The 16,066-nt window shown below is 32.8% G+C and overlaps 1 protein-coding gene across 3 annotated transcripts in view; it reads left to right on the top strand.

The window, feature by feature from the left end:
- Window positions 1-14,441, top strand: part of LOC134714916 (uncharacterized) — a 60,464-nt gene extending 46,023 nt beyond the window's left edge. Inside the window, exons 1-2 of one of the 3 annotated variants that reach the window (XM_063576621.1) lie at window positions 5,920-6,297; window positions 10,971-14,441. In XM_063576621.1, coding sequence (XP_063432691.1) covers window positions 11,048-12,955 — 1,908 coding nt within the window. In that variant the 5' untranslated portion in view covers window positions 5,920-6,297; window positions 10,971-11,047 and the 3' untranslated portion in view covers window positions 12,956-14,441. Of the gene's footprint in view, window positions 1-5,919; window positions 6,298-9,022; window positions 9,171-10,970 lie in introns of those variants that run through there. The other 2 variants (XM_063576619.1, XM_063576620.1) reach the window with 2 other exon arrangements.
- The last annotated feature ends 1,625 nt before the right edge of the window (window positions 14,442-16,066 follow it).

The raw sequence follows: 16,066 nt of genomic DNA, 5'->3' as shown, positions 1-16,066 counted from the left end.
ACGTTGAAAGTGGCTACATTTCGTAAGTCCCTCGAAAGCTGTGTTGTAGGTATAATCCAATGCAAATTTGATAAAACGTAGATTACTGTTCCTAAAGTACGATGACACAATACATACACGACGAAAAAGTAACTTCCGGTTCCAAATGGCGACAAAAACGTTTAAAATTTCATTATTTTTTTCATTTTCGTCTAATTTAAAAGAGATATCGCTTAATTTGTTAAGTTCAAATACCTAGTTTGGTTAGAAAAGGCAGTTTGCATTCCGTATAATTATCTGAAAGTTGCCAACACAAACACGTATAAGGTAGGCAAGAACGGAATCGTTAACAGTTATCAACAACGCTGGATTTTGTGCATCCGCTTTTCCAAAGTTTCTGATACGAGGGTGCAAATGCAGCTGTCAGTGTTTGTTTTTTTTCATCCAAACCCAGTGTTCATGACTTGGTACGTATACCTGTCGAATGCACACATCCGGTTGATCCCACCTTGATATGTTTCTCTTTAGATGTGCTCCGAAAGAGAACTTCTTGTAGGGAGAATATTATAGTAAGGGCGCTGCTTCCTGACAAATGATGCAAGCAAATGCTTCTATGATGTCCATGTCTCTGTCTTCATACAAAACTAAAGCGAGCAACAACATCCTTTACATCAAATTCTGACTGGTTTTTTTATTGCTAATTTGAAATCAGGCTTTCTTATAAAAAGAAGATGTGGTATGATTGCCAATGAGACAACTGTCCACAAAAGACCATAATGACACAGACATTAACAACTATAGGTCACCGTACGGCCTTCAACAACGAGCAAAGCCCATCCTGCATAGTCAGCTATAAAAGGCCCCGATAACCCAATGTAAATAATTCAAACAAGAAAAATAACGGTCTTATGTATGTAAAACAATGAACGAAAAACAAATATGTAACACATAAACAAATGGCAACCACTGTATAACAGGCTCCTGACTTGGGACAGGCACATTCATAAATAATGTTGTATCCAGGTGATCTCAAATGACGACTTACGGGTAGGTCTGGCTTGCAAGTGTAGTCACTTGGATGACCATTCATGCGTTTGTTAAATGGCTGCTCTGTCTCGCCAACATACTGCATGCCACATCGACACTGAAGGAGGTATACCACATTCTGGGTTTTGCAATTTACATTGCAATATATAGTGTACACAGATCCAGTACACTTACAAGCCCGACCTACCCGTAAGTCGTAATTTGAGATCACCTGGACACACACAACCTGATCTCAAAAACCTTACCATCACGATCATAGACCACAACGAGGGTTGGTCGAAGGTCGACAGAGTCGCTCGGGAAAGATTTTGGATCAGAAAGTTACGGACAGTCTCCCCAGAGGGTATAAATGAAAAAACATAGAACGAGTCCCTTATTTTCCTGTGACCACCTGTTTCAAACAACGCCGGATTTAGTACTGGCTTTACAGTTAGAACTTATTTTTAAAACAACAGTTTAAATTACAGGTTTTCATTGATTCGGGATGATGTATAAGTACGTTGCCATGTTCAATTATTTTACCTCATTATACAAAACTTATTTTTTCAATCATTATTAGACTGCTATTCGTTTGGGAGGCTTAAATATGTAGTTTCTGTTGTAACTGCCCTACCATTGTCTAATTTATACCATCCTGGATCGGTTATGACATTTTTGATTTTTTTGTTTGAGGACTGCCATCAATGCAGTTATAACATCTCAACTGTCACAACCTTTGGAAATCTAGAGTTGTGCCATTTCACATCGTAAATAACTATTTTTATTTTTGGCATATTTCTGTAGTCTTTGCGGTGTGTTTGGAAATTTTAAAATTGTTCCAGCGTTCGCTTAAATTGTATAAATCAAGATTTTGATAGAGTCAATTTGAATTGACATGATTCATTTGTCATTGTGCAATTACCGAAGAAGGATATCTGTTATCCGAAATATCTAATATTTGTATATATATATAACAAGTCAAAAAGGGTACAACATCACCATTAAATAACTATAAAATATACAAATATTAGATATTTCGGATAACAGATATCCTTCTTCGGTAATTGCACAATGACAAATGAATCATGTCAATTCAAATTGACTCTATCAAAATCTTGATTTATACAATTTAAGCGAACGCTGGAACAATTTTAAAATTTCCAAACACACCGCAAAGACTACAGAAATATGCCAAAAATAAAAATAGTTATTTACGATGCGAAATGGCACAACTCTAGATTTCCAAAGGTTGTGACAGTTGAGATGTTATAACTGCATTGAGGGCAGTCCTCAAACAAAAAAATCAAAAATGTCATAACCGATCCAGGATGGTATAAATTAGACAATGGTAGGGCAGTTACAACAGAAACTACATATTTAAGCCTCCCAAACGAATAGCAGTCTAATAATGATTGAAAAAATAAGTTTTGTATAATGAGGTAAAATAATTGAACATGGCAACGTACTTATACATCATCCCGAATCAATGAAAACCTGTAATTTAAACTGTTATTTTAAAAATAAGTTCTAACTGTAAAGCCAGTACTAAATCCGGCGTTGTTTGAAACAGGTGGTCACAGGAAAATAAGGGACTCGTTCTATGTTTTTTCATTTATACCCTCTGGGGAGACTGTCCGTAACTTTCTGATCCAAAATCTTTCCCGAGCGACTCTGTCGACCTTCGACCAACCCTCGTTGTGGTCTATGATCGTGATGGTAAGGTTTTTGAGATCAGGTTGTGTGTGTCCAGGTGATCTCAAATTACGACTTACGGGTAGGTCGGGCTTGCAAGTGTACTGGGTCTGTGTACACTATATATTGCAATGTAAATTGCAAAACCCAGAATGTGTTATACCTCCTTCAGTGTCGATGTGGCATGCAGTATGTTGGCGAGACAGAGCAGCCATTTAACAAACGCATGAATGGTCATCCAAGTGACTACACTTGCAAGCCAGACCTACCCGTAAGTCGTCATTTGAGATCACCTGGACACAACATTATTTATGAATGTGCCTGTCCCAAGTCAGGAGCCTGTTATACAGTGGTTGCCATTTGTTTATGTGTTACATATTTGTTTTTCGTTCATTGTTTTACATACATAAGACCGTTATTTTTCTTGTTTGAATTGTTTACATTGGGTTATCGGGGCCTTTTATAGCTGACTATGCAGGATGGGCTTTGCTCGTTGTTGAAGGCCGTACGGTGACCTATAGTTGTTAATGTCTGTGTCATTATGGTCTTTTGTGGACAGTTGTCTCATTGGCAATCATACCACATCTTCTTTTTATAAGAAAGCCTGATTTCAAATTAGCAATAAAAAAAAACAGTCAGAATTTGATGTAAAGGATGTTGTTGCTCGCTTTAGTTTTGTATGAAGACAGAGACATGGACATCATAGAAGCATTTGCTTGCATCATTTGTCAGGAAGCAGCGCCCTTACTATAATAATCTCCCTACAAGAAGTTCTCTTCCGGAGCACATCTAAAGAGAAACATATCAAGGTGGGATCAACCGGATGTGTGCATTCGACAGGTATACGTACCAAGTCATGAACACTGGGTTTGGATATATATATATATACAACTCGTCTAAACATCAACCCAACAATGTTATATCTAGTTTGCTTTCGCAAATTTTTGGTTCTTCCCACGCCGGGATTCGAACCCATGCTACTGTGATATCGTGACACCAAATCGCCTGCACTGCAGCCGTCCCGGTATATTATATATGTCAAGGGAATTTTAACAGAACACTGTGGTAAAAAAAACTAGTGATATCGTGAAAAAATATGAAAATATTCCAAAATTAAGGAGAATATATTAAAATTAATTTAAATAAGGGAAAACTTGATGGAATATCAAATATTAATGTCAATGAAATATCAAAAAATACTTTATTCATTTATTATCTTGATATTGCTCTATGCATATATTTGTTCTTGTGTTTATCAATCCTTGAAATTATGCAAATTATGAAAATATAAAAGACATCAAGCATTCATAGTTTTTAGAAATGAAAACAGTGAGAGGGAAGGAAGTGTGTATAAAGGCAACAGTAGTAAACTGACATTCAATTAAATACCCTGCAAGCGAAAATAATATATATTCTTTTTCTGGCTTGCTCACTCCTAAAAATGATTCAAAAGTCAGTAAAATAGAAATCTCGCCTTTTCTTTCTAAATTTTGTGTTTCTCTGGCAATTAAATGGTCATTTACTTTAAGAAAAACATGCATAAAATAAGTTCGCATATTGTAGTCAGTTTTTATACTATATATTCTAATTTAAACTGTAGACATTTTATGTCATTACACAGATATAAAACTTGAAGCCTGAATACCACAAGTATAAGTTTTGAAAATCATATTTCAGTTATACTACAACAGTGACAATTGAATAGGTAAAGTGAGTGGATAGTATTCAGGAAGACTGCATGATTGATAACATATGCATTCATTTTAAGAATACCAACAAGTCAATTGAAATGTCCCAATTGTATTATCAATTTTACTATCTGCTTTTTTTTTTAAAAGGTAAAGGTCAAATTAAATAGCAACAACTGTAACGTGTTAAAACTTCCATGATTACGCCAGACTGTAACAAACATCAACCACTGTATTATGACTGTATGGAATTAAACATTTCTAAGAGCGACCATTCCTCCCCTAACCTGGGATATAGTGTAACAACACAGCACAACAAATGATAAAAATTAGTAAGAAGGGGTTCAATCTAATTTTATGGATAATTTGTCCTTAATTCCTCATTTTTTGTAGTAACAGTATGGTGGTGATTAAAGGTACCAGGATTATAATTTTGTATGCCAGACGCGCGTTTCGTTTACATTTGACTCATCATTGATCTCATATAAAAATATTTATAAATTCAAACAAGTACAAAGTTGAAGAGCATTGAGGACCCACAATTCTAAAAAGTTGTGCCAAATACGACTAAGGTTATCTAAACCTGGGATAGGAAAATCTTTAGATTTTCGAAAAAATCAAAGTTTTATAACATGAAAGTTATAAAAATTATCATATAATTGATATTTATGTCAACACCGAAGTGCTGACCACTGGGCTGGTGATACCCTCGGGACGAAACGTCCACCAGCAGTGGCATCGACCCAGTGATGTAAATAGTTATTAAAGTACCAGGATTGTACGACAGACGCGCGTTTCGTCTACATTTGACTCACCAGTGACGCTCATATCTATAACCTATTTCATGATTTATAACCCACAAAATATAAAATGATGATAAAACTAAAATGAATGTTCAATATTCTTTAATTGCGGTTAAAGTTTAAATCGATGTGAGTGTGGTATCCTTAAGGATAGGAATGGCATGTAACAGTGAATGAGAACACACAGCTTTGATATATGTGACTTTCCACTAGATATCCAGTTTATGTGAATCATCGTCTAAAATGGGTTTCTTGCATATTTTCTAGTACAAACCTAAGAAAATATGACAGATTTGACTTTGGAACAGCGGCATACTACTGTTGCCATTATTATTGAAAAAAATCCAGTGTAATAAGTCGTTTTGTATATGTAATCGAATCATTGTTTTGATTTACGAATGCAATTAATAATTCATAAACTACACATATATATCATTTCAGCGGGAACATTTCTAACATCCTATTTTAACACATATTTTAAATGATACTATATACAGTTCTTTTAAGTTTAATCATGTTTTAATGAGGTATGTTTTCTCTACTACGCATGGCCTGCTTAGCGTTATAGTTTAAGAAGTAGTTCACAGGTTGACATCTTAAATATTCAATCGATTCTGTAAAGTCGTGTTTAACTTATTCTACCAATGAAAACTAAAAAGATTAGATAACTGTGAATCAATTTAAACACACTGAAAATTTGTTTATCAATTATGCAGGAGAATGTCATTTCAATGTCGTACGAAAACGTAAACTTCCTAAGACTTTGTGTAGATGTGTCAATGTTAATTTGTTCCACCTAACAGAAGTTCAACTGGAATTTTAGTTATAAACAATGTCATAATACCTTTTCCTGATGGAACAAATATTCTATACCATTTATTCCGTTAGGAACTTTTCTGTGGAAATAATGTTTCGGAAAATGTTTCTTCTTTTTTTGGAACTTATATTAAGAGGAACTTCTATTCCGTGACAGATGGTTGCAAATATTCTGTCTAGAAAGTAAAAAGGATTGATACCTTCTTCATTAATATTTCGTAACGGCAATAAAACTTCATTCAATTTCGTTGATAGGAAATTAGAGGAACTATCTGTAGAACAGTCTTAAATGTGTAAGTGGTAACTTTGAATACATCTACATATTATTTTATCAGGCTTCAACTTATGAAGCAAATTTAACTTCAAATCTAGCATGGTTATTTTTGTCAACTTGTCTACATGTCTTTATAATTTAAAAGTCTTCATATACATGTACTACTGAACAAAAGATATGAAACACGACTTTTTTTCTCCATTAAAGATGAAGTTTTTCATTTATGCGACCAATTTTGAAGATGGTTATACTGAATGACCACGGAACTATAAATCCATAAACAAAAACTTAACTTTTGCTTTCTTGACGTCATCTGGTATTTCATGAGGGGCCGAACTTTGCTTTAATTAATTAAAGCAGTATGTTGGAATACTCAGTTATTGGATTAGATAGGTTGCACTGTATTTTGTTTACATGCCTGGTTTATTTTTAATTTTTAATGTATTTTTCCGCAACCAGTTTTGTCTACATGTCTGTTTTGTAGCTGGATTAATTTTCCTAGCAGATAACAAAAACATCAGGTCGTACTACTGTACAAACAAAAACGATCAACTTTATTAAATAAACTACAATCTTGTTAGCATTTTACCTACAATTTCAAAATTATTTGAAATGTCTATGTCTGACCATTTGATTGAATTCTTTGAAAATATTTCTGATGTATTACGTGCATTTAGAAAAGGTCATGGATGTCAGGCTCACTTGAAGATTGGTTAACCCGCTTGAGTATGGTACATGACATCAATACTTATGGATCTTTAGAAAGCTATTGAATATCTAACACATGCAAAACTTCAGTGAATGACCTGCATATGGCATGTTTTGTCAGTAAAATTACTTTAAAAAAGCAACAGTAGTATATACTACTGTTTAAAAATCCTAAATCGATTAAAAAAAACAAATCCAGGTAACAAATTTAAACATAGAGAATGTTCGCAAAAAAATCTACTAAAGGAGAAAAACAACAGAACAATAGAAACACTGAACTGCGCCAACGTACATAGAAACATACCATTTGCTAACTGCCATATTTCTGACTTGGTAAAGGACATTTTCAGACAAAATGGTTGGTGTAGCTTGGTTTTTTGGCCTGCCTATATATTCGCTTATCTGTCAATGTTAAAAAAAATTAACTAAAATGACAACATTACGTGAAAGGAATACAAACAAATCCAAGAAAACTCAGCACATATATAATAGTTCATTATAACATTCAAACCCCAGAATAGCAACGAAATATTTCATTAACGACATCAGAGGAAATGACAAACAGCAACTTATTTTTAAAAATTATCATATAGATCATAGGCAACAAAACTGGGACTGAAATCTAGAAAGCTTGACCAAAGGTTCATTAATAGGACCTTTATTATTTTATATTTTCTGTAAATGACATACTTTATTTAATTCAACATGGGATACTATATAATTGTGCTGTTGATATAACTCTCTATGCCGATGGTAGATTTGAAAGTGTTCTATGTATACATAAAAAATTACGTAATGTTAGAATGTATTGGTATAAAGTCATTACCTGCAGGTAACTCTTGATAATTTCTAAGTCATTGAAGTTGGAAATAAAACATTTGCAAAGAAGCCCGATTTAAATATACATTCAGCTAAAATACCATTTGATAAAATTGTAAATCTTTTAGTATCTATAGGGAGTGATATTTGTTATCAACTTAATTTTAATCACCACATCAACAATATTTGTCGAAAAACGTAAAAAAATCAAACTCCGGGTTAAATTAAAAAATGAAAGTCCCTAGTTGAATGACAAAATCGAAAGCTCAAACACATTAAACGAATGGAAAACAACTGTCATATTCTTGACTTAGTACAGGCAATTTCTAATGAACAAAATGATGGATAAAACCAGATTTTATAGCTAGCTAAACCGTTACTATTTTGACAGTCGCTTTTAATTCCTTTTTATTGACAACGATGTGTGAACAAAACAAACAGACATAAAATGTAAAAATGTCAAAAATAAGAGTACAGCAGTCAATATTGTGTTATAATTTTAATCACAAACAAATATGTAACATAACAAATCATATAGACATAGCATATTACCAAAAATCAAGACAAGAATGCAAAAACACAATAACACAATGAAGGCATTTATCAGTACAGAGCAACGTCATATATGTTACAAAAAACACAAAAGGCATATACACAATGCACATTAGCAAAAATGAAAAACAAAAAAAGCATACAACATTTATCATAGAACAACAAGACAATGACGTCGACGTGAAACAGTAAAGCAATGTTCATATAAAAAAATACAAAAAAATTAGACTTCAAGACCATTGTGTATTATTTGTGTAGTTAATACGGAATATGCATCAACAAGGTCTTGGCACATTCCGGTAAATTTTGTATGAAAAGGACGAGCCGTTCTTTGACATGCCCCTGGTTCGTCAAATTTCTTCTCAGACACTGGTGACGTAATTATGGGATGAAAAAGATCGACAAAAACAAATCTTTTGTAATACTTTGAATTAATGGCTTAGTTCGTGGCCAAAATAATTAAGAATTTAAAGTTTACAACTATTTTAATATAAGCCTATGAGTCTTATGTAGACGAAATGCGCGTCTGGCGTATTAAATCATAATCCTGGTACCTTTGACACCATTAAAATTAAGAGGTCAATTTATCAAAAACCAACTTAAAGATTATTATATTTTAAAACCTAATCTGGTAAGCATAAAAGAAAAAAATCATTAAAGAAAGATATAGAGAAGGTGTTAACAGTTTTAAGTATTTACTACGTATAAATCTTGAGGACTATAAACGCAAGGAAAAGATAAATTATACAAAACAAAAATTAAAGCTGTATTAAGAGTATTTGCTGTACAATAATTGCATTGCAACAACTACATGTAAGTATTAATTTGATTCATATTGTAATAAGACGTGGCTGTAATAAATATGCCACATTTGATTACACAAAGGAAATGTTTATTAAAACATAAAACCGATGAAAATATGTGTGTTTGCTCAAGTAATTATCTATAAAATTTTAAAACAATAATCTTTGTTTGAAGGTGAATTCGCATTGATATAAGACGTGTCACGTATTTTGTTATCCAACACTCATGTATTTATTATTTTTGATGTTATATTTGTTATACTGATCGGATATTGTCAACTGTCGTATAGTTTGTAGTTGTAATTCTTACTTTTTCTGTTCTATTAGTGTTTGAGGGTAATGATAATTAATCACCCAGTTCATTTATAAGGTTTTAGTTTGGGGCTACTAAAAGTTACACGATGTATTTGGTTTACAGTCTGAATGAGAAGAAATACCAACATAACTAGATAATACAATTAATTGTCTAATTTTTAACACAATTTTATATAAGTTAGTATTTTCATTGTAATAAAATACATGTTATATCATTATTACAAACCTAATCGTCAACTTTGTCCTATTTTTCGGAAAATTTAAGCTATTTACCTGTGACGTCACTTTTGTGTGTCGATCTATTCAGCTATAAACATACATTGCGTGGTTCGACTGTGCTGTTTTATGTGCTCATCTAGACTGTTTTACGTACTCGTTTTAATTCTGTAGTTTGTCACGTAATATGATTGACCATATAATTGATATGCATGTCGGTGTTATAAATTTACTGTTTGCAAAAGTATGAATTATTTTAAATACATATATGTACTAAGGATTTTCTTATTCCAGTCAGATATTCTTAGCCATATTTTGCACAACTTTTTGGAATTTTTGGTCATCAATACTCTTTATCGTTGTTTTGCTTTCTTTAGTATTTTGACCTGAGCGTCACTGATGAGTCTTGTGTAGACGAAACACGCGTCTGGCGTGTTTAATTATAAGCCTGGTAACATTAATAACTATTAAAAGGTGGTAATTTTCTATTGTCTTGCTTATTTATCTGTCCTATATGTTCTACCATTTATTTGTATTGTAGTTCTCTCATGTAATGTTGTCATTTAAGTGTTATAATGAACATTGCAATAAAAACCAGTTCAACTTACCATTTCGCTTTCAAATGTCTTGTACCAAGACAAAATAATAACTATTGTAACCTTATAGTTCGTTAGTTGTGTTATATTGTCTCTTTTGTTGTTGCTATTAAGTATTTCTCTTGTTTCGTTGTTCTCCTTTTAAATTTGATGTGTTTCCCTCAGTTTTAGTTTGTAACCCGGATTTGTTTTTATTCAATCGATTTATGAATTTCAAACAGCGATACCCTATTGTTGCTTTTATTTAATGGTCTAGTTCGGCCGCTTAATTTACATGTTGACCGTTATGAATATACATGTACGTGTCACAGATGACAGTTCACTCGTTTAGTAAACAATGCCTTGCTCTGTTTTGTCATACATTGTATGACGTACCACCAACTGCTTATTAGCACTGCCTTTTAACTTGATTGTCTTGGATACCACGAATATGAGCAAGAAATAAAGTAGGAATTGACTAACCCCTTGTATGGCTCATTTAATGCAAAAGTAAAACAAGTCTACTTCTTAATTTTGTTGAGTTAAAATGATAAGGGAAACAATCCTGCGAAACTGAAATCATAACAATGCATACTTTATTAATTATACTTTCCATTAAACCTTTCCTAGTTTAACATGTGAATAAAATCCAGTTAAATTCAATCTAAAAAGCTATATCTTCACACTTTTATTTCTTTTTGCAGATGAATAACATGTTCTTGTGTTGAATAAGAGAAGAGCATATTTAGCCAGGATTTTTATTGGTTTCTACGTATACACCATGAGAGCTTTAAAGATAAATAACTGCACGCGACGAAAGCAAGTGCTTCTTTTGCTTTGTTGCTTAGTTATTTTATACGGATTCAAGTTGCATGTAGAAAACGATGTTCAGTTTAATTTCATTAATATAAATACAAACGAGAAATGTGAAATTCCAAAAGTAAATCCTTTCGATGAATCGATATTGCCGTTCTTTTGGAAACCTAATCCTATTGTTTGTGCCGAAAACACTGAATTAGTTTATATTGATGACGATGAGATGATACATATATACAAAAATCGAACAAAAGGAAAACATATTGAATGCTATTATCAAAGTGTCATTCGAAAAGAACAAAGCGATGACGAAGTTTTGTTCGGTACTTCAGTATGGTTCAATGTGTCAAGTAGTGCTAAGATGGAATCTGATTTTGCAAAGGTAGTATGTGTCTTTGAAGGAAAAAATATCTATGAACGATTACATTACCATATAAAGCAAAAACAAAAATATTTTAAGTCGGATAATGATAGCTTTAGTGTTCTGATATTTGGAATAGACAGTATGTCAAGACTTGCTGCTATTCGTGAACTTCCAAAAACACTAACATATCTTGAAAAAACACTTGGCGCTTATGTTTTTAATGGTTATACTAAAGTTGGCGGTAATACATTCCCTAACCTTATGGCATTTTTAACTGGCAATTATAGTGTACCATTCAACAAGAAAAAGTTTTTTGACAATCAACCATTTGTTTGGAAGAAATTTTCAGAAAGAGGCGCAGCAACGATGTATTCTGAGGATTATCCTAGACTTTCAACGTTTAATTATGTAGCTCGTGGATTTAATGAATCTCCAGGGGAACATTACCTTCGGCCATTTTATCTTGCAATAAATTCCGAGCGAAAATACCAGGCAAAAATCACTAAGATGTTTATGACTTTAGAAAATAATGATATTAATCTAGGAGGTACATCCGCTCTTTGTTATGGTGCTAGTCCGAGGCATGTCATTCAAATAGATTATTTTAAACGTTTTTTGAAGAAGTACAAGAACAACAGGAAGTTTGCGATGTCCTGGTTGAATGAGATAGGACACGATTTTACGAATTTTCTGAAGTTAGGAGATGCTGATTTTTATAATTTTCTAATCTTTTTGAAAGAAGGTGGCCACCTGAAAAGGTCTATTTTGTTTTTTATGAGTGACCATGGGACAATGAGTGATAAGATAAGGAATACACCGATTGGTCGTATAGAAGCAAAACTTCCTTTCTTTTCTATAGTTCTGCCTACAATTTTGAAGACAAAATATCCTCATATAGATCACAATTTGCAAAATAATATCAATCGTCTGACGTCACCATTAGATCTCCATAAAACCTTAATTGATATAGCGACCAATAGTTACAACCCTCAACAAAAGGGTACAGAAGCAATTAAATATTCTGGAATTAGTCTATTTAATGAAATTCCAAAAGACAGGACTTGTACCGATGCACTTATTCCCGAATCAAGCTGTGCATGCTATTCATCGGAAGCTATTCCTACAAATAATGCCGTTATTAAAAATATTACTATGTTCGTCGTAGGAACCATTAACACTTATTTAAAATATCATCGATCAAAGTGTGCTTTTATTATCTTGAAAAAGATTCATGATGCCAAACTAATTCATTCTAATCTGAAACACTTAGAACCAGGGAAGAAGAAAGTTCTTTGGCAATATTTGTACAAACCCACGTTAGACAAGAAGCAACGTTATTTTATTATATTTGAAGTGATGCCAAGCGAGGGAATATTTGAAGTCACTACAGAGATCACTCAAACAAACAACTTTATAATCTTAGATAAAATAATCCGAGCAAATAGATACGGGAATCAGTCTGCTTGTATTGATGATAGGGATTTAAAACCATATTGCTATTGTAAATAATCAACGCAAGGGGTACACTCGTAACGTTTATAAACAAAAATAACAGAGCGTCTGAAACGAAATTACAAGCATAATCAAGCACAAAACAAAAGCATGACTTGAAATTTAAGTTAGAACTCCAAAAGATTGAGAGAGAGAGAGAAAAAAAAACAGACAACGTTGCTTGAGATTTGAGTTAGAACTCTAAAAAGACTGAAGAGAGAAATAAGGATCATACTTTGTCATTTGAGATCATAATTAGAACTCCAATTGACTGAAGAAGAAAAACGAAAAACCGACACCGTCACCTGAGATCAAAGTTAGAAACTTCAAAAGACTAAAAAAGAAAAATAACAACCAGACACCGTCAGATTAGCTAAGAGTTGGAATTCTAAAAGACTAATTCAGAAAATTACAAGCAGACATCGTCACTATTAAACTCGAAAAGAATATGGGGAAAAACCATACACCGACGATCAAAAGTTCTTTACAATGATAACAATATCATTGCAATAAAACATCACGCCGGTAGGTTCTGATAGAAGGGTCGACTGAGATTAAGGGAAAGGACTTGTTGAAATGCCAAGTTATTTAGAAGAAAATTAAATTAAAAGAGTAAGCTACGGACCTCCAAAGTCAAAAATATTATGACAAATAAAGGCAACAGTAGTATACCGTTGTTCGAAATTCATAAATCGATTGAGAAAAAAACAAACAAATCCATGTAACATACTAAAACTGAGAGAACACATCAAATATAAGAGGAGACCTACGACACAGCAGAAACCCAACACTTAAGTCTAACACACACAAAAACGAACAAAAATCTAACAATGGCCATTTTCCTGGACATTTTAAGAAAAAAATGGTGTGTTGAACCTGGTTTTTTGGCTAGCAAGACCTCCCGCTTTTATTGGAGTGTTAAATATAACATCAAAATGTCAACATTACATGACAAGACTACAATACAAATAAATAAACAGGACTGCAATACAAAAAACGTTTTCACACAAAACGCAAAGGTACTAGGGAATAGAACAATTTGTTAAACCTTATTCCTAGTTTCCAAAACCAGTTACTTGTTTTGTTGTCTATTAATTTCAATCATTTTTTCGTTTTTCTGTATTATAAGAACACAAATATACTGTAAAAGAGGGGCGAAAGATACAAGAGTTTCATTCAAACTCATAAAACAAAAATAAACTGACAACTTTCCTGGATACTCAGAAAGTGTTTCATAGTGATACTTTACTGGAGCTTGGATTTGGAAGTATAAGTATAACAGGCATTACCTGAAGACCAAAACAAAAAATACGTATTTAGAATTGAGAATGGAAATGGGGAATATGTCAAAGAGACAATAACCCGACCAAAGAGCAGATAACAGCCGCAGTCCACCAATGGGTCTTCAACACAGCGAGAACATCCCGCACTCGAAGGCGGGCTTCAGCTGGTCCATAAAAAACAAGTGTACTAGTGAAAATGGACGTCATACTAAACTCCAAAACATATTTAATTAAATGAAAACAAAATTCAAAAAATACAAGACTAACAAAGGCCAGATGCGACTGGCTTAGGACAGGCGCAAAAATGCAGCGGGGTTTTGTAAAATCTCAACCCTCTATTTGAAGTTAAGAATATAGTAATAATAGTAATAATAATGTATATCATAAAATTTGTTTTTAAGATCCAGGTAAACAGTTTTCGTGTTTTTTTTAATCCATACCAATACATGTATGTATATTTTCTTAATTATCAATTCCAAGTTTTCCATACACTGATTTGACCGCAATGGACACCTATAGTTTATATGAATTTGGTAATAAAGATATATAATAGTGAACTATGATATTGATAAGATTAATTCAATTTTGAGATTCTGTTCCATGTGCTAAACTGTGTTTACAGTTTTGAAAAATGGTACTTATTCAATGAAAAATAGTTTTATATTTATAAAGATAAGATATTTTAGTAAATTATCAATTAAATATTTACTGCTGTTACCTTTATTTCTATCATATACATATAACATCAAAGAGAAATATTCCGGGACATGATTAGATCGCAAATTTCACATTTGTTTTTCTCTTTTTTGTCCTCTAATTTTAAAAAGAGTCCGAACCGTTCATTTTATTTTATTTCTAAAAAAAAATATTAAAAATATTTCAAATATGATAAAATGTTTAAATACGAAATAAGAAAACCTATCAATTGGTTTTTGAAAAGACGTTAATAACATTCCAGATTCACAACTTTTAAAACGTACGACACTTGCAAGGCATTGGTCTTGTCTTGCAAGATCCAAGCGAATTTTCAAACTATTTATAGTATGTAACTGTTTTTTATGGTACTGGTACAGTTACGTAATAGCAATTTGTTGTGAACTTGTAATCAAATATTTTCTATTAAATGACGTAGCAACTGACAATTACCTGGTAAAAAGCGTTGAAATTCGATGACGAACATTCTAACATGTAAACTTTTGACATAAGAGAATGTTAATCCCTTTCTTCGCGATTAAGTACGAGCGTCAGCGTTTGAGAAAGAGAGTATCATCTTACAAACTTAGAATATCGTATCGGTTGGCGTCAACCTAGGCAATATCCTTCATCATAAATTAGTTCAATCGAAAATACCTCCTTATTTCAAAGACCAGTCTGTACCAATAATTTCTTATACCTATACCAAACCTATTGCAACTAAAATATTCAATTACAAACGCGTTTTGCAGGATCTCGATATTGACGACTTCAAGTCTAAACCTCCTGATTGCACTTGTGCTAGTTCCCAATTCACATATAATCCTGCTGGCCACGTTATTACCGGTGACCTTAACATTGTTTATAACACTTCTCTACGAAACGTGTTATCGAAAGGTCCGAAATATCGTGAGCCTAAATCCATCAATTGGAAACACAACTTTAAAATTTTGATTGATTCAGTCGAGGATTATGCCAGGCAATGGGCTAAGCGCGAGAAGGAAGACATAGACACTCTATCCGAATGGATTAAGGCAGTGAGGTCGTTAATAAAAATCAGAATTAAGAAACTGAATGGGTCCATCAATGCCCATGCTACGTCAATTTTCAAAGATCCAAATGTTGCTAAACACCTATCTGACCTCCATGATGA

This window comes from Mytilus trossulus, chromosome 4 (genome assembly GCF_036588685.1).
Source record: "Mytilus trossulus isolate FHL-02 chromosome 4, PNRI_Mtr1.1.1.hap1, whole genome shotgun sequence".
NCBI classification, from domain to species: Eukaryota; Metazoa; Mollusca; class Bivalvia; order Mytilida; family Mytilidae; genus Mytilus; species Mytilus trossulus.
The sequence above is the reverse complement of the archived record's forward strand: the minus strand, read 5'-3'. Positions and strand labels throughout refer to the sequence as shown.